Source organism: Oryctolagus cuniculus, chromosome 3, assembly GCF_051225735.1.
Source record: "Oryctolagus cuniculus isolate XC-2025 breed Fujian yellow rabbit chromosome 3, ASM5122573v1, whole genome shotgun sequence".
Classification (NCBI taxonomy): Eukaryota; Metazoa; Chordata; class Mammalia; order Lagomorpha; family Leporidae; genus Oryctolagus; species Oryctolagus cuniculus.
Genome location: NC_142869.1, coordinates 75,663,696 through 75,690,078, shown reverse-complemented (window position 1 = coordinate 75,690,078; position 26,383 = coordinate 75,663,696). Strand labels below are relative to the sequence as shown.

The 26,383-nt window shown below is 39.6% G+C and overlaps 1 protein-coding gene across 11 annotated transcripts in view; it reads left to right on the top strand.

Moving 5' to 3' along the window:
- Positions 1–21,707, top strand: part of CSRNP3 (cysteine and serine rich nuclear protein 3) — a 236,250-nt gene extending 214,543 nt beyond the window's left edge. For all 11 annotated transcript variants that reach the window (XM_089329080.1, XM_051848553.3, XM_008258688.5 and 8 more), the window contains 2 exons: positions 5,904–6,200; positions 10,697–21,707. In XM_089329080.1, the coding sequence (XP_089185206.1) occupies positions 5,904–6,200; positions 10,697–11,752 (1,353 nt within the window). In that variant the 3' untranslated portion in view covers positions 11,753–21,707. The remainder of the gene's footprint in view (positions 1–5,903; positions 6,201–10,696) is intronic.
- The last annotated feature ends 4,676 nt before the right edge of the window (positions 21,708–26,383 follow it).

Sequence of the window (26,383 nt, the reverse complement as noted above, 5' to 3'; positions counted from 1 at the left end):
ATGAGATTAGAATAGGAAGTAAATAATTCTGTCTTGTGTCTTTGTGCCTTTACTTCCTTTTTATCTCTTATCCTGTCTTCCTCCCTGCTAGTCTATAGCTGGCACCTATACTTTGTCACACCTACCACACTATATCAGATTTATTATGTGATCGTCTCCACTGCTGGCTGAAAGCCTCTTAAATGGCAGAATTGTTGTACATCTATAAACCCCAATTCCAAATACAGTGCCTTGAACTATGCCATAGTGATTAAGAATATTCATTCACTTATTTTGCAAATATTTATTTGCTAAATATTTACTTATTTATTTTATAGAAATATTTAATTCAATATTATTCTAAGCATATTTACTTAAAAATTACTGTAGAGATACCATGATGAACAAGACAGACATGGTCTATGCTCTCAACATGTTCACAGTGTGATAGGGGAGACATACGTGGAAACAAGCACCAAAAGCAACATATTGACAAAATTAAGTGTCAAACTAAGCTGACTAAATGCAAGCCAGGATAAATGAGTTAAATGTTGATGGAGAAAATTAATAAATTAACACGTTAGTTGAACTAGCTCCTGACAGCATCTCCTGTTGGCATGTCCATTACAAAGCCCACAAAATATGTACCCAAAAGGAAAGGAAATGCTAACTGTGGAGATACCATATTTTTGACTTGCTTTTGTTTTCTTCTTTTCTGAGCTCTTGTTCTCTGTGTCTGAATCATTTCCTTTATTTCTGAATGAGCTAATTATAAGGAAGCATGTGTACTGTTCTTTGGTCGCCTATCCTACAGCACTGAGATTAGCTCTTGGAGTGTGGCTGCAACCTTTTCCTTTTCATTTCCTCTTCTATATAATTTTTCCACTATTACCCTAAAGATTTTTAATCCAAGCCAGTTTTGCAAGCCTGGCTCATGCCTTGGAGTCAAATGACCCTGTGTTGATTCTCAGTAACATCACTAATTAGCTATTTAGCTAGACTTTGGCAAATTACTTTATCTAAACTCCAGTATTCTCAACTACAGAAAATACTTACTTCATGAGATTCTTGTGCAAATTAGGTGAGATAATTATATAAAGTATGGGGCTCAATGTCTAGTATTCGATATATGGTAGCTTGGGTCATTTTCAACATCATCATCTTAAGCATAATAGGCAGTAATCAGAATTTGTGGAATTGAATTAGTTTTCTACATTCCTATTTCCATTCTCATTTTCACATGTGTTAATAATGTTAGAATGATCAGGAGACTGTATTGCTAAGTGTCCTTGTTAACTGCTGAAAACATTTTCATTTTTGTTTTATTTTCCATTTTAGTCCAATATTTTTAGTATTGTTTCCCTATCATAATTATTTTACATTGAATTAGTTATGTATCAGGCACTTAATGACACCAAAAATTTCCTTTTAGTGAAATTCATCAGCATGATATAGAGGAATAAAAGACTGAATGATGATTTTCATCTCAGCCCCTTATATTTGTCACCAAGCATGTGCCCTACCCCTCAAGTGTGTTTAGATAGACAAAATGTTGTATTCTATTAGGCTTTGGGAATTGTTTACTAGTACTTGCCAGAGAATACAAATTTGCAAAATTAAGATGTTTCAAATCTTTTTAAAATAGTTACAGGGTTTTATTTGTGCAATGATTCCAGACAAGTTTACATAATGCCTCAAGACCTAAGTCCTAGCTTAAGTTCCATAATAGGAACAAAGCAGGCATAAACATGCAAGCATACACAGATCTTGACCTTGAAATTCTTACAGTATAATATAGATAAATACATTCAAATGTAGGATAAATTTCAGGTAAGATACTGACCATAAAGGAAAGCATATGTGAGGTCATTACACAACACCTTTAAGGTGGTTATGGTCAAGAGGGCTGTTTTCTGAAGGACTGCTATTTATTTCCTTTTAGTTCTTTGCTTATGGACCAAGCCAAGGAATGATACCATGTACATTCAAACATCTGGATAATTTGCTTGATAAATGAATCGTGCTCTATCCCACATCAGGCTATTGAAACTTTTGTAGCTCATTGTACAATGCCTTCTTACTCCACTGTTCATTGAATTGCTCCTCCATCTTCAGATTTAAGCTTCCAGCTAAAAGCCTTCCCTCCTCATCCCACCACCATCCCACCATGCATAGACACCCTTCCTACGTACTCTGAAATGTCCTTGATCACTCTAAACTAGGAGATTCTTATGAACTGGATTGAAACTACTAGACTCTATCTCTATACTCCAATTCATGAAGATCAAGAATGTCTTTTACACCGGTGCACTTAGTGCCTAATACAATATAAGCATCATGGATTATTTGATAAATATTAGATATATAAAAGCGTATGTAACTTTCCTGGTTGTTAAGGGAACAATCTGTAGAGTCAAATATCTAGAATCATGGTTTAGTGCATACCCTTGCTACTTAGCATCTTAGGAAAGTCCTGTGCCTCCGTTTCCTCATCAGTTAAATGTGTGTACTAATAGTGTTTACCTCATGAGAGTTTTGTGATGTTAAATGATCTAATGAAGTAAAATGCTTTAAATGGAGCCCTACACATGGATTCAGAAACTGTTATTAATATTGTTATGTTTTCATAACTCTTTCTACCACCTCTATCTTACCTCCACCTCCAGTTTCTCTCTCTCATACATACATACGCAGAAACAAAAGCAAGACTGTGGGTCAGGATTATTTGATAGTTTCCTGAAGCAACAGTTTTGGCAAACTTTGAGCTTTTAGCAAGATAATACTATTTTTGAAGATCAGTAAACTAGAAATGGTCCAAATCCTCAACTGAAAATGTCTACTTTAAAATAGAGCGTTCATTTGAATTACTGCATGCTGTTTTATAAATGGAAGAGCTCCTTAAACACATTGTGTTTAAGTCTGTTAGATTCCCAGCATTGTGCTAGTCATCATAGAAAACCTTCTAACCTTTGAGAGATACTGAGAAAAGCATACTGAAACAGGAGTCGGGGAATTCTGTAGGTATGTTGTGAAGGGGTAACAATTAATCTGAGACTCATTAATGCATAAAATGGTAGACTGCATTTGATGTGCTAAGATCTGAAAATTGTATTCATGGTGCTCTAAAAATTCTGAAGTTTTTAAATATTTGGCAAAATCTTACTTTGTGTTGACACAGATTTCATGTATTATCTAATAGCATCTTTTTAAATAAAAATCAAACCCTATTGATATAAAGTGAAGATTTTATTTTCATTGTACCGTTATAAATTGTGTAAGATAGCATAAATATGACAGAACACTGAGAGTAAGTGGGAAGGAATTACTAGAGTGGATCATGCTGACAAAGTCCTGGGTGTTCTGTATGTGCCATCAAGTCAAAATCCTGATGAGGTTCACATAGTTAAGCCAAGAACTCATGAAAACAAATCTCAGTACTATGGAGTGACCAGATGGGAAAGGGAACACTTCCTGTTTATTAATATAACGTTACCTGTTACAGAGGACTAAATATATTTTAGCCAGTCATACCCTTTAATTTCTTAGAAAATCAGATCATTACAGATAGAAATATGCAGCGTGTTAGCAAATAAGAATTAGTAAAAATCACAGCCACAACCACAACCAAAGTAACATCCTAGGGCCAACACTGTGGCGTAGTGGGTAAGCCTCCAACTGCAGCGCCAGATATAAGGGCACCAGTTCGTGTCTTGGCTGCTCCTCTTCTGATTCAGCTCTCTGCTATGGCCTGATAAAGCAGTAGAAGATGGCCCAACACTTGGGCCCCTGTACCCATGTGGGAGACCTGGAAGAAGCTCCTGGTTCCTGCCTTCAGATCGGGTCAGCTCTGGTCATTGTGGCCATCTGGGGAGTGAGCCAGCAGATGGAAGACCTTTCTCTCTGTCTGTCTTTCTCTATGTCTGTAACTCTACCTCTCAGAGAAATAAATAAAATCTTAAAAAAAAATCCTAGTAGAAATGACAAGGAATGAAATAAATTGAAGCTCACACCAACAAACAGAACCTCAACTAAGGAGACTACCCATCTTTGCAAGATCATGGATTTAAACTCTGAAATGTTTAATTATATATAAGCAGATAATAATATAATTAAGTAGTTTTTGAAACTTTTATTTAATAAATATAAATTTCCAAAGTACAACTTACTGATTACAAAGGCTTTCCCCACCAAAACTTCCCTTCCACCCGCAACCCTCCCCTCTCCTGCTCCCTCTCTCATTCCATTCACATCAAGATTCATTTTCAATTATCTTTATATATATAAGATCAATTTAGCATATGTTAAGTAAAAATTTCAACAGTTTGCACCCACACAGAAACACAAAGTATAGTTTTTTAAAATTAATTTTGAGGACCTTTTGTAAAATATTTTAACATACACTTGCTATTGTGTGTGAAAATTTCTCTACTTGAAAGCAAAATCCAATCTTGCATTTTGTTCTTTAAAACATTCAGTATTGTCTGATTAAAGGGTTTTGTTCAATAATCATTGTTATCTAAATGTTTGACTTTCTCCTATACAGGTGAGAAAATAATGTCTGATGTTACCAGAGTATTTACTTATTTCTTTGAAAGGCAGAGTTACAGAGAGGCAGAGCAGAGAGAAAGAGAGAGAGAGAGAGAGAGAGAGAGAGAGAGAGGTCTTCCATATGCTGATTCACTCCCCAGATGGCCACAATGGCTGGAGCTGGGCTGATCCAAAGCCAGGAGCCAGGAGCTTCTTCCAGGCCTCCCACACAGGTGCAGGGGCCCAAGGACTTGGGCCATCCTCCACTGCCTCCCCAGGCCACAGCAGAGAGCTGGATCAGAAGTGAAGCAGCCAGGACTCAAACAGGCACCCATATGGGATGCCGGCACTGCAGGCAGCAGCTTTACCTGCTACACCACAGCTCCAGCCCCACCAGAGTATTTTAAATGTGCTGAACTGTTGTTAGTATCACCAAGCATGGTAGTAATTACAACTAATGAAATTTATGGAGGAATAAACTCTAAGTGCCATCTGTATTCCTGTGCTGTTTTTGGAGTAGATTTGTTGCTCATTTTCAGAGAGAGAGAATATCCCTCTCTAAGTGCTTTTTTTTGTGAAGAAAACATTATATGTGGTGGTGTAAGAGTAAGAAATGAAATACTATTCAGGGCTCACTGATAGATGAGATTAATTTAGAAAAGAAATATAAATAGACACCGAATAGTCCTGGGTACAGGAGGCATGGTTGTCCACATGAGCTGTAATGTGGAAGGTATTGCTTTGGGCAAAGGTTCACATGAACTCCTTTGAGAACCAAAATTTATTGTTTCCATTGTGTTTGGAGGGCACTTGCCAGCATTGCCCTCTCTCTTTGTGTTACTGAGAGCACGCTGACCTGACTGATTACTTCATATCAAGCCCTCATTCTTGGAATGCCCTGTAGAATAATTGTGTTTGCAATCCCAATAGCGCAGTGAGTATATGTATATTTTCTGGTGCATGATTTTTCTGGAGTCCAAAAGACAAGCTTGTTATTTCAAGGACACGTGTGCTGAGTTGGTGGTGATAGCTTTTACTAAGATGCTATCACGTCTAAACAAGGACACATTTATGCCTGCATCATAGCTGATTATCATGACCTGGGTCATGGTAGGCATCTGTACTCAGACTAAAGCTTTACTGTAGCTCCTAACATTAGGAAATGAAGAGTTCTAACGACAGTCTTCTGTTATCACTACATTTAAAAGCCTGTCATATTGACACCTTTATACTCCTTGTGACTTCTAAGGAGAAAAATAAAAATAAGGGATTTAACTCACACTTCTTGACTATGGGCACACAACCATGTGTTACAATTCATTCTCACCAAGTGTTTTGACACAGGGACTTTGTCCCCTGCCGAAGCGAAGACTCTTACCTGCTGCTTTGTGTTCTAGATGACTAAGAATGGCACTGTAGAATCTGAAGAAGCTAGCACTCTTACAGTGGATGACATTTCTGATGATGATATTGATTTAGACAACACAGAAGTAGACGAGTACTTCTTCCTACAACCCCTGCCAACAAAAAAACGAAGAGCACTACTGCGAGCCTCTGGAGTGAAAAAGATTGATGTAGAAGAAAAGCACGAGCTGCGAGCCATCCGCCTGTCGCGAGAGGACTGCGGCTGTGACTGCCGGGTGTTCTGTGATCCAGAAACGTGCACCTGCAGCCTGGCAGGCATTAAGTGCCAGGTAAGGATTTGGATTTCAGGGCCTCTAGAGAGAAGTCATGACCCACCACCACATGTAACACCCTTTCCTACATGTAGAAGAGAATGCTGTGGTAAAGGAAGGGGCATCATTCAAAAAGAAAGAAACACTAGTTCAAGGACATTCCTGGATATATACATTAGCTCTAACGTGAAAGACAACCCAAGCAGCAGTTGAATGAATTGAGATTAATTCCTCTTGGATTTGTGTGTTCCTTACCAGCTTAGTTTTGCATTTTTCCAAAATTCAGAGAGATCATAACATCTCTGACATTTGAGTTTGCATTTTCTGATCCATCCATGAGGCATTAAATAGGTGCTTTGGACTGGTGGGAAAGTTACTGGATGGGAAATTAGGAAAATGGAATTGTCCCTGCTGTTTGCTGACTAAGTGAAATTGGCAAATCAGGTAAACCTTCTGAGTCAATTTCCTCATTTCCAAAATGAAGAAGCCAGACTAGGTCAGAGTTGTCGAACTATCAATTCACAAACCAAATCCAACCTGCCACATGTTTTTGTAAAATTTTAGCAGAGCACAACTAGGTTTTTTAGCAGAGCACAACCAAGTGTGTGTGTGTGCTTGCTTTTTGTTTTTTGCTTATGTATTGACTAGGATTGATGACTGATTCCATGCTTCTACAACAGAGTTCAGTAGTTGCCATAGAAACCACTGGCCCACAAAATCTAAAATATTTACTCTCTTTTCCTTTGGGGGAGAAAAAAAAGCTCACCACAGTTACACAGTTACTATCTAATGCTAAGGCTTCCACTACAGATGCAAGAACACAGAGTCCATATGATTTTGGTCTCACTGTGGCAACCAAGTTGAATAGAGAAATACCGGAGAAAAATATGCAGAGAGAACTTTGGCAGCTCTGCAATACCCTTGTAAAGAGTGAAGAGCCTGCGTTACTCCAAGGAAGGAACTAAAACTTGAGTTTACACTGGAAGTGCTATAAAATATCCCTACTAGCCTCACCTGATTGATTATGCTCTTAAAAGCTTAAAGGTTAAACTAATTAAAAGGAAAAAAATAGTTTGCCAGCTCCTGGATTAGATGATCATGCATCTATGAGAGGTAAAATGCCTATCAAAAAAAGTGCATGGATTGAAAATATTTTTTGCACAAAAATAGATTTGTCTTTTTTTAAGATTTATTTTATTTATTTGAAAAACAGAGTTACAGAGAGAGAGAGAGAGAGGGAAAAATAGAGAGAGTGAAAGAATATCTTTCATCTACCGATTCAATCCCCAAGTGGCTGCAATGGCCAGGGCTGGGTAGGCCAAAGCCAGAATTCAGGAGCTTCCTCCAGGTCTCCCACTTGAGTGCAGGACCTCAAGCACTTGGGGCAACCTCTACTGCCCTCCCAGGCACATTAGTAGGGAGCTGGATCAGAAGTGGAGCAGCTAGGTCTCAAACCATTGCCCAAATGGGATGCCAGCGCTGCAGGCAGTGGGCTAACCCATAATGCCACAGTACCAATTCCTAAATTTATCTTTTTAATGCCATATGTCAATGAAGTTTCTGAAGTACCACTATGTAATTTCACAGTGCCCTATGATTGGATAGGTGCTGTTATTTTATGTAGAAACTAGGATTTTTCTTTTTTATTATTTTGCTATTTATTTATTTATTGAAAGGCAGATTTACAGAGAGGGAAAGGCAAAGGCAGAGAAAAAGAGGTCTTCCATCCTTGGTTCACTCCCCATATGGCCACAACAGCTAGGGCTGGGCCAGGAGCCAGGAGCTTCTTCTGGATCTCCTATATGGATGCAGAGGCCCGAGGACCTGGGCCATCCTCTGCTACTTTCCCAGGCACATTAACAGGGGCTGGATCAGAAGTGGAGCAGCTGGGACTCAAACCAGCTCCCATATGGGATGCCAGTTTTGCAGATGGTGGCTTAAATCAGGTAAAACAAGAAGACAGTTCCCACAAACAGACCAATTAATTGCTTAAGATGGATTTGCAGTAAAGAGATGGCTCAAATTAGAAAACAGTTACAGGGGTGAACATTTGGTCTAGCAGTAAAGATACCTGCATCCCATATCAGAGTGCCTTGGTTCAAGTCTGGCTCTGCTCTTGATTCTAGCTTCCTGCTGATGCACAGTGGGAAGCGTGGTGACAGCTCCAATAATTAGATCTCTGATACATCCGTACTCTTACCTGGATTCAGTTTCTAGCCCCTAGCTTTGGACTGGCCAAGTCCCTGCTATTGCAGGCATTTGGAAAGTGAACTAATGAATGATCTCTGTTATTCCGTGTCTTGGTTCTCTCTCCCCCTCTCTCCCTCTCTCCCTCTCTCTCTCCCTCCCTCTCTCCCTCTCTCCCTCTCTCCCTCTCTCTCTCCCTCCCTCTCTCTCTCTCTCTCTCCCTCTCTCCCTCTCTCTCTCTCTCCCTCTCTCCCTCTCTCTCTCCCTACCTCCCTCCCTCTCTCTCTCCCTCTCTCCCTCTCTCCTCTCTCTCTCCCTCTCTCCTCTTTCTCAAATAAATTAAAGAAATAAACAAAACTTAAAAGGAAAAAGAAAATAACTACAGATTCTGACCCTGATATCTGCTCTTTTAATTGTGAGCAGGATAGCTGTATTAGAGTCAGCCTTCTCTTCTGTAGCAGAAGAAGTTCCCTGTTCTTGGCTTAGGTTACAAACAAGGCAAGATTTTTTTTGTTTCCTGTACTTTGGTTGGCATACAGATTAATTTCTGGAGTCTGAGACTATTGGCAGAATCTTCAGAATACCTTTGGTTTGCCCACAATCTCACTTATCATCTGAATGAAGAGGTAACAACACTTGCTGAATCACCCAGCCACTTGAACAGTTAGATCTCGGATGTTCCTAAAATACATGCCCTTCCCTTGAGAAACTTGTAGTCTATGGAATGGGATGGGAAGGAAGAGGTCCAGGTCACATGCACCCATGGATCAAGGGTCCAAGAGAATGAGGAGGTAAACCAAGAAGAGCAAATCATGAGGGTGCCTCATACTAAGTGATACCAAGCTGGGCACCTCAAGCAGAGAAGCTAATTTTATACTAAACAAATGGGAAAATGCACCACTAGCATGAGAAAGTCATATAAGATTAAAAATAGCAGGTGGTGAGCAATACAATGAATTTGATTTTCTAAAATTGGCCCTATCGGACCAGCACTGTGGTGCAGTGAGTTAAGCCACCATCTGTGATACCAGCACCCATATGGGCATCAATTCTAGTCCTGGCTGCTCCATTTCTGATCCAGCTATCTGCTAATGCACGTGGAAAAAGCAGTGGAAAATGGCCCCAATCCTTGGGCCCCTGCATCCATGTGGGAGACCTGAAAGAAGCTGCTGGTTCCTGGCTATGGCCTGGCCCAGCCCTGGCTATTGCCACCATTTGGGGAATGAACCAATGGATGAAAGATCACTCTCCCCCCGCCACTCTGTCTCTCTCTGTCTTTCCCTCTCTCTCTCTCTCTCTCTCTCTCTCTGTGTGTGTGTGTTTGTGTGACTCTGACTTCCAAGTAAATAAATACACTCTTCTTTTTTTAAAAAAAATTGAATTTAAAAATATTGGGCCTGTGAAACACTGTTCACAATACCCAAGATGTGGAATCAATGAAAATATTCAATGACAGATGAATGGATAAAGCAAATGTGGTATGCAATGAAATATTATTCAACCATAAAGAAAGAATGAAATTCTATTCTTTGAAGCCATGTGTATGGAACCGGAGACCACTAGATTCAATGAAACAAGACAGGATAGAAAGAAAACATCACATAGTCTCATTTATATGTGGAAGCTAAAAGCTGATCTCATGGGAGCAGAGAACACTTGGTGACCAGGAAGCACAGATGTTGAAAGGATGGCTAGTATGTGCAAGGGTACCACTGGATAGGTGGAACAACTTGTGGTGTTCTATAGCACAGTAGGATAATTATGGCTGAAAGCAGTTAATTCAATATTTCACAAAGGCTAGTAGAGGACGTTTTGAATGTTCTCAGTACAAATCACATATGAGGTGATATCTGCCCATGACCCTGACCCAATCATTTTACAATGTGTTGTGTATCAAAATGCCACACTGTATCCCATAAATTACTATGTGCCAGCTAAAAATACTGAAATAAAATAACAAAATAAAGCAGAAGAAAAGGAGCATGTAGAAAAAACAGAAGTACTGCAAAATGGAAACAAAATTAAAGGCCCAGGGAGAAAAGAAAAATGGAAAATGGAGAAAGGAAAAAAGCACCAGCAGGGATCAATGAACTGAAAATATCCACTTACCCCCATAAAGCCCATTTTCACTTTGAGTTTAGGCTTGAAAACTAGTTAAGTCTTATGTTTTAAACCTTCACTTCCCCTTTGCAGTCCTATTTGCAGTTTGATTGTCATTTGCTCTGGCATAAGTGGATTACCTAATTCAAAGGGGTTGTTGAAAGGTACTGGATTTTTATTTGGTTTGTAATAGTTCCATGGTGCTAATCTCTGTTCTTCCTCCCAAGGTGGATCGTATGTCTTTCCCGTGTGGCTGCACTAAAGAAGGATGTAGTAACACAGCAGGTAGAATTGAATTTAATCCTATCCGTGTCCGGACTCACTTTTTGCACACAATAATGAAACTTGAACTGGAGAAAAACCGAGAACAGCAAATCCCCACGCTGAACGGCTGCCACGGTGAGATAAGTGCTCACAGTAGTTCCATGGGCCCAGTCGCCCACTCAGTAGAATATTCTATTGCAGACAATTTTGAGATTGAAACTGAGCCCCAGGCTGCAGTACTGCACCTGCAGTCTGCTGAGGAATTAGATTGCCAAGGAGAGGAGGAAGAAGAGGAGGAGGACGGGAGCAGCTTTTGCAGTGGAGTCACCGATTCTAGCACGCAAAGTCTGGCACCTAGTGAGTCAGACGAGGAGGAAGAGGAGGAAGAAGAGGAGGAGGAAGAAGAGGAAGAGGATGATGATGATAAGGGAGACAGCTTTGTGGAAGGTCTGGGCACCCATGCAGAGGTTGTCCCTCTTCCTTCAGTTCTTTGTTATTCTGATGGCACTGCTGTTCATGAAAGCCACGCAAAAAACGCTTCTTTTTATGCCAATTCTTCGACTCTGTATTACCAAATAGATAGCCACATTCCAGGAACTCCTAACCAGATCTCTGAGAACTACTCTGAAAGAGATACTGTCAAAAATGGTACCCTCTCGCTGGTGCCTTACACAATGACCCCAGAGCAATTCGTTGACTATGCCCGTCAAGCAGAAGAGGCCTACGGGGCCTCCCACTTCCCAGCTGCCAACCCGTCTGTGATTGTTTGCTGCTCCTCTTCTGAAAATGATAGCGGTGTGCCCTGTAATAGCTTATATCCCGAACACAGGTCCAATCATCCTCAAGTGGAATTTCACTCATACTTGAAAGGCCCCTCCCAGGAAGGGTTTGTCTCTACGTTGAATGGTGACAGTCACATTTCAGAGCACCCTGCTGAAAATTCTTTGAGCCTTGCAGAAAAGAGCAGATTGCACGAAGAATGCATCAAGTCACCCGTGGTTGAGACTGTCCCTGTGTAGTAGCTGAAACTATTCTAGGACCAGATCTTCTCCTATTTAAAGCACTGAATTGAATTGGACTTCCTGGGCTCAATATTGTTTTTACTGAAGACCAAGAAAACTTGGACTGTGGTTCATCTTCCAGACTGTATTTTGTTTTCTCCTTTCTAGCTACATGACTGTGGCATTGCACAAATACAGTCTCTATAAGGATTTTAAAAGATTTCAGACTGTTTTGATAGAAAATGCTAAATTTTAAAAATGCATATCTCACAGTTGCCTCTCTGTCAAACTGTGTGAAACCTGCCAAGCTGTGTAGATCAGAGCTCCAAGTTTTGGATTATCGGGCCTGTGCAAGATTGTTATCTAAGACTGGGAAATATGATTTAGAGTCCTAATTTTCGATATATCTGAAGATGATGGGGACTTTTTAATGTAAAAGTAATTATTATAAGACAAAGATTTAATTGTCCCATGTGTATTTTATTTATGGTAGTTTAGAAGTCACGTTTTTATGAACAGCAGCATGTTCATCCGAACTGAAGATGCATAGCCAGGACCACAAGAGCATGCCCACTTGGATTGCATCTCAATCCATTCACGTTTTTATGATCATCACTGATCAGATTTGCAAATACTTTCCTAAGGGTGAAATAGGCCTATTTTTGCTAGTTTGGACAAATAAATGAGTCTATATGTGCAGGTCCTTACACAGTTTTCTCTAAAGTTAAGACTTAGGACAATCCTCTGGCGAGGGCCTTCTTCACTGCCCTCCCTCAGTGGACTCCAGAGATGGAGGTAGAAGGAATTGCCTTTCTTTTGTAAACAGCAGCATCTTGGTTCTTACCTTGGACAGCACCTTTAAGCTCTACCCCCTCCATCAAAATGCACTTTAGTGCCCCTTCACGGTACCTCGTGTGGGGTGGGGACTGACAACACTTTGAGATGAAAAAATTTTTAAATACTTTTTAAAAAGATCTGTAACTATTGTAAGGTTCACACATTTAATATATGATCCCACGGAGGAAAAATGACCTGTTTTCTTTTGCCACTCTGAGGACCTGAGTACGTGCAGAGGAGGCTGAGGAAACATGTCAGAGACACACCCTGAGCATGTAGTCCTTGCTCCAGCCTGATCAACCCGTCCACACAAAACACGTGTGTAATGAGATTGCCACTTAGCGATGAGCTGATTGAAGGGGAGGCCTCCACCCAAATGCTCAAGTAGGCCTTACTTTTCAGAAGCATTTTGATTTGTCTTGCCTGGGACAATTAGCAGAAAAATCCAGAATGCATTGCATACTTTCTAATTACCTCATGTTCTCTTTTGAAAGGGAACAGATAGAAATAAAACATGCACTCCCCACCTTCAGATTATCCATATTTGGTTCATCAGAGGACTTCTTTAAATTAGTTTAGGTAACTTAATAGTGTGCTCTACCATTTTATAATGCAATATGACTATGCTAAACCTGTTTCACATTTTGATCTTCTATTGTTATGTCATTTCAAGTGTTTTATGATAATTAGAAATGTGGACACACGTTGCTACTCAGTGACTGCATAGCTACTCATTTTTTTATGTCTTTTAGATGAGTATTTAGAAATATGGATATAAATGTACTGTAGATCTCAGTTCTTTTCAAAAATGCTATTTTATTTAATTGAACTTAAAAATGCTTGATCTAGAGAAAGGTCTCCAATGGAAAAGTTCCTACAAAAACTTGATTTGAGGAAAACATGTTTACTTGGCAGCTCTTCCATGGTGGAGTTGGTTCCTATTCCTTCTCTAGCCCACCACTCAGCTGAATTTATGGCAATTCATACTAACATTAAAAAAGCTTTTGGTTTATCTTTATGTCGGTACTCATAACTAGGATAGTTCCTTTTGAATGATCCACTCTTCAGACTAAATGGAGTTATTCTCAAATCTTGGTAGTGTTTGCTGGGGTGTTTGTAAAGTTACGGTATTTAGTAGTAGATGTTCAAAAAAATTTTCTCAGCCAATACAGTCTAAAGAACACAGGCCCCAAAGGAAAATGACAAGCGGCTATTGTCAGTTGATGCAAGCGTAGGAAAGAATCACATGTTCCGTATTTGCTGGACCCTTAAAAGCTCTGGGAGATCTACATGGGAAACACTTTGAGGTTATTATTGGAACACCTAGTGTAGAGAGTGGGGTGGAGCCAACTCCAGCTGGGACAGAGCTGACGGATAGAATGACAGTCCAGTTTCTGAATCGATACTTTAATTTTAGTTCAGCTTTATTTTCTCAAGAAGGTTTGAAGCCTACTTTTTTGTTTGGCCAGGTTTCTGTAATATAACATTTTTTCCCGAAAAGATGCTTTAAAAACAGAGCTTTCCTTGCCCCACCTTTCTGTCTTACTGGGTAGAAAGTCACTGCCCTGCTAAGAATTAACCTTCCAACCATAAAACTTTCATTCCAAAGTGTCATATACCTTTGTAACTCCTAAACATTTCCTACGAATTACATATGTAAGCTACATATTTTAAAAACTCACACACACACACACACACACACATGCACACACAAATATGTGCACACTAAAGTAGAGAATGATAGATTTTAGTTATTGACTAGTAATGAATACTGACCTTTTCCTCCCCTAGTATCTGGTTGGGTTTTATGATCTAAAAGTGTGATCTAGAAAAGAGGATAATTTTTGAAGCTGTAGTTTGAAAATACTGAGTCAAAGTTGCAAATAATACTAATGATAGGATCATTTCATTGCTACTTCCTTTCCCAGAAAAGCTAAGATAGCACAATGTTCCATCTGACTTTTTTTTCCCCAGTAATAGCCCCTGTATTCAACAAAAACTGCCCACATGACAGGAAAGTGCTACAGTTACTCTAAGCTTTTAAAAAGGGGGATCAGGCTAGATGCAGGTAGTTGGGGTACTTCCGACCTTTACACCAAAACACAATACCCTGACTTGCAGCTGTTGCGGTGCCCCCGTAATTTAACTAACCAAATTATAGTTTTTTGACACAACATTTTAGTAATTCAATGTCAATTGCAAAGCTTAGTGTGTTCCAGTTTCTGCTGTTTTAGCACCAGCCCCATACCTATAAATGGGGCTTAATTCTCAGTTATAATTCTGGTCAAATTGATTTGCAAGTCAAGTGGCTGGAGCAGCTTTCGTCTCCTTTGTCATTCTTGATTTCCTTTGAGAGGAAGAAGTCAATGAAAGAGTTTTACTTAAGTCCCCCCACCACCAATATTTTGATCATCAATTATTAAGACATAGATAAAACTCCACTTGTCACATGTCTTTTGGTTGATTGAATAATATAGCTACTTTTTGAAAGCCAGTCTCTTTTTGTGTATTTTTCCCAGTGTTCCAGCCACATTATCAACTGTTAAAATCTTGATAATCATGTCTGGTACAGCAGTACTGTTCTCACTCAAATAAAACTGCAAGTTCGAGAAACACTGGCTATGAATTAATGAAGAAGTAGAGATTTTGTTAAGTGATTATGTTCTTTAAAATTTTATACTCTGACAGATGAGTTCTAGGCAAAGGTCTTTGCCTAATGGCAAATATATTGTGATTTATTTCCATAAATTGCTCTATCATTTATTCTTTGGCTTAAAAATTTTATATTGTTGTACAAATTTATATCCTTTTGGTCTTGATAGTCAAAATTTATTGAGTATAAATTCTTTCTTTCCATGATATTTATTGAACACCTGCTATGTTGTAGCAATTGCTTTGGGTAGTAAAAAGTATAAGATGAAACATTCCCAAGTCTAAGAGGTGACAATGATGATTGATGATGATGATGATGCAGGGTCGCATGAAATAATCAAGCTTATTCATGTCCTTTAATCTATGATTTTATAACATGACATAGATTATTGTCTAATTATATGCAAGCTGCAATTAAAAGGATGCTTCTTTTCCCTAAACTAACGAAACTCACTGAATCCTCCTTCTTCCTTCTTCCCTCATCTTAAATGACAGAATTCACTCAAAGCTCAGCTAAGACTGAAACAAGTGAAAAAGAGACTTTCAGCTAACTTTCTTCAATGTTGAACCTACATAAGTAATGCTAAATTTATATCAGCAAATGCTTACCAGACCAAAGTGGGTTTGATTCATGCATAATGCAGGAAATAAGTTAAGAGAACTTTTGAAACAACTGTGGAAAATAATCACTTTTCTTTCTATTCATTAATAGCCTAGCAAAATAGCAAAATCCTCTTCCAAGTTCCAAAGGCATCGCCTAGCAGAATGTGGAAAATAGAGGTCATTAGTTCCTCTCACTTTTAGCTGGAGTTATAAACCACCAAATTAGTCATTAGAAAAGTGTCATCCTCAGAAGTCAACAAGAGACTTTTTAAAACTTGCCATAGAGCCTTCTATTTCTGCAAATATAAGTTAAAGTTTCACCTTAAAATTGCATCTGCTTGTTATTCTCTTTAGAAAAAAATTTACAGTGTCATTATGGTCAATGTGTAAAACACAGAGGAAGCACTTTTAGGCTGTCAAAGGCAAGATTTGACTATTTTGAAACTCTGTCTTCTATCTTTACCACAACCAGCACCAAAAGCTTGAAACCTCAATCATTCTTAGTTCTAATTTAAAACTTCAACACCTGATTCCATTCTTTTTCTGAGATCTGCTAACTTGTGCTGGAGTAACTTAAATGCCTAAACCAAATGCCACAGTTTTGTTCAAATAGCACAGCTCATCAGATGTTTTCTGTAACATTAAAGAATCTAATTGGCTTAATTGACTGAATGCCAGCAATTTGAAAACTCACTAGAAATATAGCAGCATCAGGGTGTGGGTGAAGGTGGAGAATAAGCTTAATAAGTGGCAGTGTCTCCTGGGAACTATGAAAGCGTTCCAGCAGAGCTAAGCTAGGTCTTATTAAACCACCAAGTTCACATATGGCACCCTGAAACCCAGAAGGGGCAGTTCCAGCACGGACACACTCACAGCCCAGCTGGTGCCCACATCTCCTGGCCAACATTCACATCAGTTACATTTTACTATCTCTAGGGCATGTGATGCTTTAGAAAACAAAAACAGACTTACAGCATTTAAAGTAACTATCTTTAAAGAAATGCAAATGTGTTTTATAGTAAAATGACTGACAAATGACTTGCATTGTTATCAAAAGTAAGGAATACAGAAATAAAAGAGCTCTTTCATATTTTGCTACCAAATCTACACATTATGTGACTCATTACAACAGTCACTACTAAGCTTACCTAGACTCCTCTCCTGGCTTTTCAAGATAGACCCACTTTCTAAATCATCCAAGAGTTCTATTTTATGCTTTCCCTTTTTAAAAACATATAAAGGAACAGATTTATTTAACTCATGGGTTTGCAGATTCAAGGGCATGGCCCTGGCATTGTCTCAGTTCTGGTGATGAACTTCTTGCTGGCTGAGTCCAAAGTACCACATGATATCACGAGGCAAGAGACAGGGAGTGTATGTGTCTCTATCTCTGTTTATTTCTTTATTATCACAAAAAAAATCCACACTTGTTATCCCTTGGGTTTTACTAACTACATGCAGTCTGGCCAGCACTGAGTTTCAGATTCTGAGAATGATGCCTGAGATACAGGGGGTGGCAGGCCGGAGATTGTACATAACCATATTCAAAGCCTAAACTGGTGTCTTTTCAGTTCATTTTTTATGTAGATTTTTGAAAATTTTATTAGCAGATTGCTTGGAGTTTTAATAAATACAAATACTTATTGCAGCTATGGAGAATGAAGTAACTCAAAGATTTAAGTCATGCTGGTGTCTATTTTCTTATAAAGGGTAATTGCGTTTTATTTGATCCTTTTCACTTAAATGTAATTCAAAACAAGTCATCTCTGCAGTGTCATTTTATTTCATATTTCACAAAAGTTTCTGTAGAACTGAAGTTTCAAAGGAATATGATAGATAGAATAGTATTTTGGACAATCTGCATTCGATATGCTAATGATGTAATTTCTCTCTTCGCATTACTCATTCATTTCCATGGTGATAAGCAAGTCAGTCCAATAACTCACTTCAGTGACATGTGAGAACATTTAAATATTTTAAAGACAACATATATTGATTTAAAAAGACTTAAGATAAGGCAAATTTATGGCAGAAATTAGCCTTGCCCTTATCTAAGTTAATTTATATGACCTAATTGATTGCTCTCTGTTGTAATTTTGGAGTAAATTCATTGTTACATAACTTTTTTTCTTTCTCTGTTGCCCTTCTCTCAATAGTTTTAGCAGTCTTAGGGTTATCTTAAATGTTATTTATTAATAAGTATTTGAAAGAAATTTGACTTAGGAAATCTGTGTTTAAAAATGATCTAGGTGCTTCTGTCCCAGAGATCTTCATCACTTTCTTCTGCCACACTGGGTAAGGCTCCCTACTCCTTGCTTGGGAGGTCTGGGGCGAGGTCTGGGGCAAGGTCTCATAATGTGGTTTTGCTGTTGTCTCTACATAGACAAAGTATTGGGGGGAAAAACACAGAATTTGAAAATTCTAATTTTGTAGCACATTTTATCCAATTTATTTTGCCTTTCTTTTCCATGTTCTCAACCCGGTTTCCCCCACTAGCCATTAAAAGAGCCATCTATCTTCAAAACAAATTCAAAGAAAGAAAAGGAAATAATAAAATCCAAATCCAAATTCTTCTAAAAAGGAGAAACTGAAATATTGAAACACAGGAAAGAAATTGTTGTCTTCTTAAAATTCGATTAATCTTTGAGTGATTTCATGGTACCCAGATGAAATTGCAGCTTGATAGATTTTAAGATTTAGTACTTGGCAAAGTCATTTTGTTTGTAGCAGCATCAAATAGGATCTGCTGTCAAAGGTTACTGGCTGAATGCTGATTCATTAGGTACCCGTCATGCCAACCGCTTCTCTCAGAGCAGTTTAATCATTTCAGAGACACTCACAATTGCCAACTGTGTGTGAATAAAGGGAAGTTTGAGATTCTTCTGTATCCTTCAATTTTTATAGTCCTGAGACTCAGAGAGTACTCCAGGGGTCATGAGGCTCATCCATCTACCTCCAGGGAGGACTGTCACTCAGACATGCCCAACAGGATAGAGACCCATCTATTCTTCACATCTCTAGGGAAGGTTGTTTCCTTGGCAACACAATGTAGCTCTCTCAGGTCTTCTCACAATGAGAAAAAGTCTTGGCCAGTCTATATGAGAGAGGCACTGGGCAATGGTTATAGCAATTTGGGCCATTGTACTGAAGTTTTCCCTACATTGGACTGGAGTGGGTTTTCCCCTACCTTGGCTATTATATTTAGTGATTCCAGAAGTATCCGAAGAAATTAGATTTGTAAAGAAAGATGTGAGTACTGAGACAGTGCTCCATAACATGACCTATTTTTGACAAATACAGCCATAGTTAGTTTTTGTTTTTCATTGCTGTTATGTCAGGAGGTAATAACAGACAAGTGACTGTTTCGGATCCCAGTGACAAACATCAAAAGTAGGATCAAGACACTCAACTTTTCAAGTGTTCAATCTTCTCAGAAGTTACAGTTACACAAAGTAAACATGTTCTTCAATGTTGCTTCTAAATATCTCCTCACCAATCTATCTTTTTTCTAAAATGACAAATAAGAATCTGAACTCTTTCCACTCCTTCTGGGGAAGATGAGATTAGCTGTGCAGATACTAATGTGGAATAAAATGACTGCAGAGGGCCCCAGCCTTTGTCCACATGTTACTCGGACATTGGCTGATTGCTTTCTCAAGGATCAGGAAAATGATCGAAAAGTTGTCATCTTGTTAAGGCCTGAAACAAAAATAGTCTTGGATGATGGTGATATTTTTTATTGTTTCTAATCACCTGACCCAAGCACTACCTGCAGCTTTCAAAGCTTTTCCTGTTTCCTTGGAGTTGACTTGACTCCAAGGCAGAATAAGCCAGAAGATGAGGAGCATACCTGAAATCAATGTTTTCGTTCTCCACAGGATTTGTTTCAATCTAGGTGCAGCTGTTTATTTCCCCAACGCCAACGCTGTTGTGAAATGACAGCCACATCAGTGTGGCTACTCCCCACAAATACCACTAGGGGGAAATGATCCTTTTTGTTTGAAAAATAAATGCTGTAGAATGCTCATGTAAAGAATGTAATACAATTTGGCCCATGTTTTAATTGACTGTAGCCACCTCTATGGAAATAAGTCTGAGGTGTAGTTTGTGAAACATGTTTCAAACGTGTTTGATGTATAATAAATGCTAGACATTTACAGTACATAACTAGTAAAAAAATATTTTAAACCTGTAGATTACAACTCTGTTCCTAAGAACCTCAGCCTTTATTGTGTCTTAGTAAAGTTGATCTGCTTTCTTTTCAGTTTATTGCATTTCTGGTGTAATAGCCTCTTAAGATAGAACTATTAATACATATGTACTGGTTAATGCCTGTTAATGCATAAAATGGCACTTTGTTATTTCAGTGTGTTTCCCCTCAGTGTCACAGGGTATATCAATTTGATAGGAAAGGTCATTTGACATTAATCAAAATCACATTTTTCCCCATCAAAAGGATATATGTATAATTGGTTGCTTAGATAAATGTCACATTTTTCATTACCTTTACCTTGATCATAGTCTTAAAACATCATCTGTGTCTCCACATTCCAGCTTCCATAGAAATTTGGTACATTTGCAAATCATGGTGAAATCTGGTGAGCTGAATGTATTGGTAGAATAAATGATCCAGAGAACTCGAATGTCATCCTTCTATGTTGAGCCATTCAAACACTAGGAATGGTCCTTACGCAAGGGAAGTCTTTTGGGAGTATCTGTTTTTATTCTGTGTTTTTGTTTGTTTGTCGCTAGCAAAAACAAAAAAAATCTTTAAAAACTCGGAAAAGCTACTGCATTGTGTTTTTGACAGGATGATTGGTTTTATCTTTCAACTGATTTTTATTATTACCTTTATTCAATATCAACTGTAATTCAATAGACATTTTATTACAGTTATATTCAACCAAATGACTTACAAATGTTTGAAGAAGAAAATTAAACTACAGTACATACATACAGTCATTTTACACTCAGATGTCATGTTGCGTGTAGAACACTTTCTAGATTGATTTCTCTTGTGTGTAAGTTATAACATCAAAGATGCCAAAGGGTATATGAAATAAGCTACAATAATATTCAACAGAACTTAACCTGGACCTTATGTTGTAATAATTTATTCATATTAGCTATAGTCTTCTGTATTTATATTTTCAGTATTTATTATGAATGACATGGAAATTTGTGTATTTATTGTGGCTTTTTATTGCAGTGTGTAAATATATATATTACAAATAAGCATTTTTAAGTCCTCCCCTTAAGTTTCTTTTATTAGTGGCCCTTGTATTATGCTGTACTTTTTCTTAATATACTGTACAATATCTTGTCCATTTGTTTGCAGCAGAGTAAAACTGGTTTCTAAGTTGTAGCTACTGTTGCATTTTTGTTACATTTTGTGTAAATCCTTGGTTTTTACATCCTGAGCTTCAGTCTCTCATTCTGTCTTGTCACAGCACACACAAGGATCCCCCCTCCCTTGTGAGCAGATAACATTCTTGAAATTTGTGTGTGAAGCCAGTTCCTGGGAATGGCTCATTACATTATCATTTCAAAGATGTGCTAACTTTATTATGATGGATCCCTAAGTGGAGACACTTGCAACACTTTTCTTTCTCAGCTCTTCAACCCCTTCATCAAGTAATGATGCGTAAACAAACAGGAGAGCCAACCGGGACTCTATGTAAATGAAATCTGGGAGGATATTTTTACAAAGACAAATAGGATCTCTTCTAAGTCGTATCCTTTAATTCAACTGCTTACTAGTATTTTTGTTTTCCCTTTGCTTAAAGCAGAATCTATGTGATTTGATGTTCAGAATATAAAAAGGTACTTCACAAAATCTGTGGAAAATGCAATTAAAAGATAAGTATTTTGGTGCAAAAAATTTTTGAAATCCATGATACTTGTATTTCCTTATCTTTTTATTTTAAATTATTATTTGTTTATTTCAAAGATGGCCAAATCACCCATCTGCTGGTTTACTCCCCAAATTCTGCAACAGCCAATTCCGGGCTGGGTGGAAGCCAGGAACTGGGAATTAATCTGAGCCTCTCATGTGGGTGGCAGAGATCCACCTACCTGAGCCATCACCTGCTGCTTTCCAGGGGACACATTACCAGGAATGCTGAAATTGGAAGTGGAACCAGGACCCAAACCCTGCAATATGTGGTGTGGGCATCTCAAGCAGCATCCTAACCACTGGACCACCCATCTCTTTGAAGATGTTGACTTAGCCGAGTTGACTTAGCCAAAACTTAATTTTTATTGGCAGTGGAATGAAAAGAAGCTACATTCTTCTTAAGGTCCTGTCATTTGCAAGATACTGTCCTAAAACAACTTGTTTCTTATACCTGAAGACTAGATCTATATTTATGAAAGTTTAATAATATGAAATTGTGTGATCACCCTAAAACTCAGATTGATCTTACTCACTTACTTAAAATCTTCAGTAGAGTTCCTTCCTTACTGCCAAATTAAATCTAAACTTTTGAATGCCTCACTAGGACTTCTAAGATCTGGATTCGACAAACTTCCCTGGCCTTTTTACTCTTCAAATCAACTCCCTTTATACCATCTCCTCCCATCACATCCTCCCCTATCCACATAACACGTTACTTAAATTTGCCTACTATTCCATTTTCCCCAACTTCTGTTCAGTTCACCGCTACTACTGCTGAGGATATGCACCCAACTACACGTAAACCCCTCATGACAATACAATTCTAATGACCATCTACTCCAGAAGAGACTATACCTTGCCTTTCTAACTATGCTGGAAATTAATTACCAGCTCTTTAAAAAAAGATTTATTAAAGAGTTACAGAAAGGCAGAGGCAGAGAGAGGTCTTCTATCTGCTGGTTCACTCCCTACATGGTCACAATGGCCAGAGCTGTGCCAATCCGAAGCCAGGAGCCAGGAGCTTCTTCCAGGTCTCCCACATGGGTGCAGGGGTCCAAGGACTTGGGCCATCTTCTAATGCTATCCTAGGTCATACCAGAGGGCTGGATAGGAAGTGGAGCAGCCAGGACTCAAACCAGTGCCCATTTGGGATGCCAGCACTGCAGGTAGCAGCTTTAACTGCTATGTCACAGAGCTGGCTGCATTACCTGCTCTTTTATGCCCAAGGCAAACATTTATTAGAGTCCCTTCAATTTTCACCGCACACACTAATTTATGGAACTCCTCCTTCCTTGGGGCTCCCTCGGATCTGAAAACTAATCTAACTACTGCGTGATCTCAGCATACCGCTTAGGGCCTGAAATAGAGCAGTTGCTTAATATATACTCACTGGCACCTGTGAAGTGCAAAAAGGAGTGTGGCAAAGTATACAGCTGTATAGGAGCTCAGATGAGAGGGAGATGCCTGGCTTAAAGGAGGAAAAATCTTCCAGACTCAGTAGGAGGAAGAATTTTCAGCAGATGAGGGCATCCCATGGTCCACAATATGGAACGATCTGAGGACAAAGTCACTCTTTTCTACGTAGAGCAGAAAGATCTTATAAAGACTAAATGATTACTTTTACAGACCAATGACCAATCAGATGAAAGAATGAAGTCAGGTAGTTGCAGAACTGTAAAGACCCATCCAAAGTGTCTGATTTGTGTCTTCAGGAATAGGGAAAGCCTGAAGATATTAGCTAGGAAAGCTCAGCCAAATAAGAGGGACGATCCTGATAAGAATGGGATATCCGCGTGGCTGCAGTACACCGGTAGCTCGGCAGCACAGAAATGCTGCAGGAACAGTCTTCTTTGCGGCTATCGTGATCACCATTAAAAGAATACTAGTAGATAAAGGGCCTACCCAGCTTCAGACACCAATATGGAATGAGGGGGCAGTGAGGACAAGTAAGGTACATTGCTCTAGACATGCAGGGATGGGGGTTGAGGTCATTAGGACACGTAAGAGGGCAGTGCTCTGAAGGCCTTTTAACACATGAGTGATTAAAGGCAACAGCATTACAAGCTCAGTGCTCGTGTGGAATATGGGGAAGGACTTAAGAGGACAGACATCAGTAATTGCAATTAGGATGCGATACAGAAGAATACATCAGTTCATTTTGGAAGGGTTGAACTGATGGTACACTCAAAACATAGATGGGCAGGAAGAGCTAGAGTCTAAAGCTTAGATAAAGATGCAGACTTGGAGTGAATGAGAGTTTGGAGTGGAGAACAGACTTAGAAAGGTGTAACAGAGAGGGTGAAGACTATATATATATATATATATTTTTTTTTTTTTGACAGGCAGAGTGGACAGTGAGAGAGAGAAACAGAGAGAAAGGTCTTCCTTTAGCTGTTGGTTCACCCTCCAATGGCTGCCGCGGCAGGCATGCTGTGGCTCGTGTACTGCGCTGATCCGAAGGCAGGCGCCAGATGCTTCTCCTGGTCTCCCATGGGGTGCAGGGTCCAAGCACTTGGGCCATCCTCCACTGCACTCCCTGGACACAGTAGAGAGCTGGCCTGAAAGAGAAACAACCGGGACAGAATTCAGCGCCCCAACTGGGACTAGAACCTGGTGTGCCAGTGCCACAGGCGAAGGATTAGCCTATTGAGCCACGGCGCTGGCCGACTATATTTTTTAAAAAGATTTATTCATTTTACTTGAAAGTCAGAGTTACATAGAGAGAGGATAAGAGGCAGAGAGAGAGAGAGATCTTCCATCCACTGGTTCACTCCCCAACTGTCCGCAACGGCCAGAGCTGCGCCAATCTGAAGCCAGGAGCCAGGAGCTTCCTCCGGGTCTTCCACGTGGGTGCAGGGGCCCAAGGACTTGGGCCATCTTCTACTGCTTCCCCAGGCCATAGCAGAGAACCGAACCAGAAGTGGAACAGCCAGGTCTTGAACTTGTGCCCATATGGGATGCCGGTACTGCAGGCGACTGCTTTACCCACTGCACCACAGCTCCAGCCCTGCCTGGTGAAGGCTTTAAAAAAGTTAGTGTTTCAGGACCAGTATTGAGGGTCAGTGGGTTGAGCCGTTGGCTTCGATCTCAGCATCTATATTAGAGCTAGTTTGAGTCCTGGCTGCTCTGCTTCCCATCTATCTCCCTGATAATGTGCCTGGGAAAGCAGTGGATTGTGGCTCAGGCACCTGGGCCTGTACCACCCAAGTGGGAGAATTGGATGGAGTTCGAGGTCCTGGCTTCAGCCTTGCCCAATTTCATTGTGGCCACTGGGGAGATAATCAGTCAATGGACGAGCTCTCCATCTCTCCCTCTCTCTTGCAGTCTGCCTTTCAAATAAATAGTCTTAAAAAAAAAAAAAAAAAAAAAAAAAAAAAAAAAAAGCTAGTGTCTCAGATTCTAGATGGAGTAGAGCATGCAGGGTTTTTATCAGAGATAATTACTTGTGGAGAATGGGAAGGGGCAAATTAGGAAAAGAGAGGAATCAAGCTGTGGTATAGGCCTACCAAAGCCCCAGCCAGACCAACCCCACAGGGTGCACTGGCACAGAAGGGCTCCTGTAAGCTGTCCCTTGGTGGACTGAAACATGTAGATCTTTGCAGCCACCCCACAACTGGTCACTGGATGGGGACTCCTCCATTAAGCGAGTGTTCTTGGGTGAGTTGGCTCTCTGTCACTCAGAGGACACAAACAAAGAAAACACCTGGAAGAAGCTAAGAACTGGAGGATGTTTGCGGACAGCACTCTGAAAAACTGGAACAAGTCCTCCCTTGAAAGGGAATCCCTGAAGGTGGAACAGCTCTGTCTTCCACACCCATCCCTCAGATACACTTCTTCATTTATGCTTCAGGAAACATGGGTTTTTGGACCCAGCAGTTAAGATGTGGGTTAAGATGCCTGTGTCTCTTACCACAGCACTTGAGTTAAATTTCTGGCTCTTGCTCCTGATTCCAGCTTCCCATCAATGCAGACCTGGAAGGCAGTGTTGATGACTCAAATAGTCAGGTTCTTGCCACTCACACAGGAGACCGGGATTGAGTTCCTGCCTTCTGGCCAAGTCAGGTTCTGGCTGTTGTAGCCACTTGGGAAGGGTCTCTCTCTCTCTGTTTCTCTCTCTCTCTCTCTCTCTCTCTCTCTCTCTCTCTCTCTCCCCTCTGTGTGTGTCTGTGTTTCTTTTCCCAACTTCTTCAAAAAATATAAATAATTTTCTAAGAATAGCCCATCCATGTTTCTGGCCAACCTCTCTGCCCGGAGAAAAATTAGAACTTGGTTAGTAGACTAAACTACAGACCCTAACACTCCAGCTCTCCAGCTGATCATAGAATCACAACTGATATGGTCATCTTCAAGTTTCACTGTTAATTCTACATTCTTTTCAGTTTTAATCAATTCTGCTAATCTCAATGGTTCATGTGGTGGTACAGTCCAGATTCAACAGGCAGCTTAGTGTATGCTTCTTCCTGTGTCCATTATAGGGGTTTTGAAGAGTTCATTGAAAATTCACATTATTTTTAATTTCACTTTTCCATTGAACTTTATGAAGCCTCTACATAAGAGCAGACCTCTCTCTTCCTAATGATCACCTCTACCAAATGTAGACCTTTCTCTTACCTAAAATTCCCAAGCAGCAGAAGTAGCTTAAGTTCTCAGGGACTCTTTCA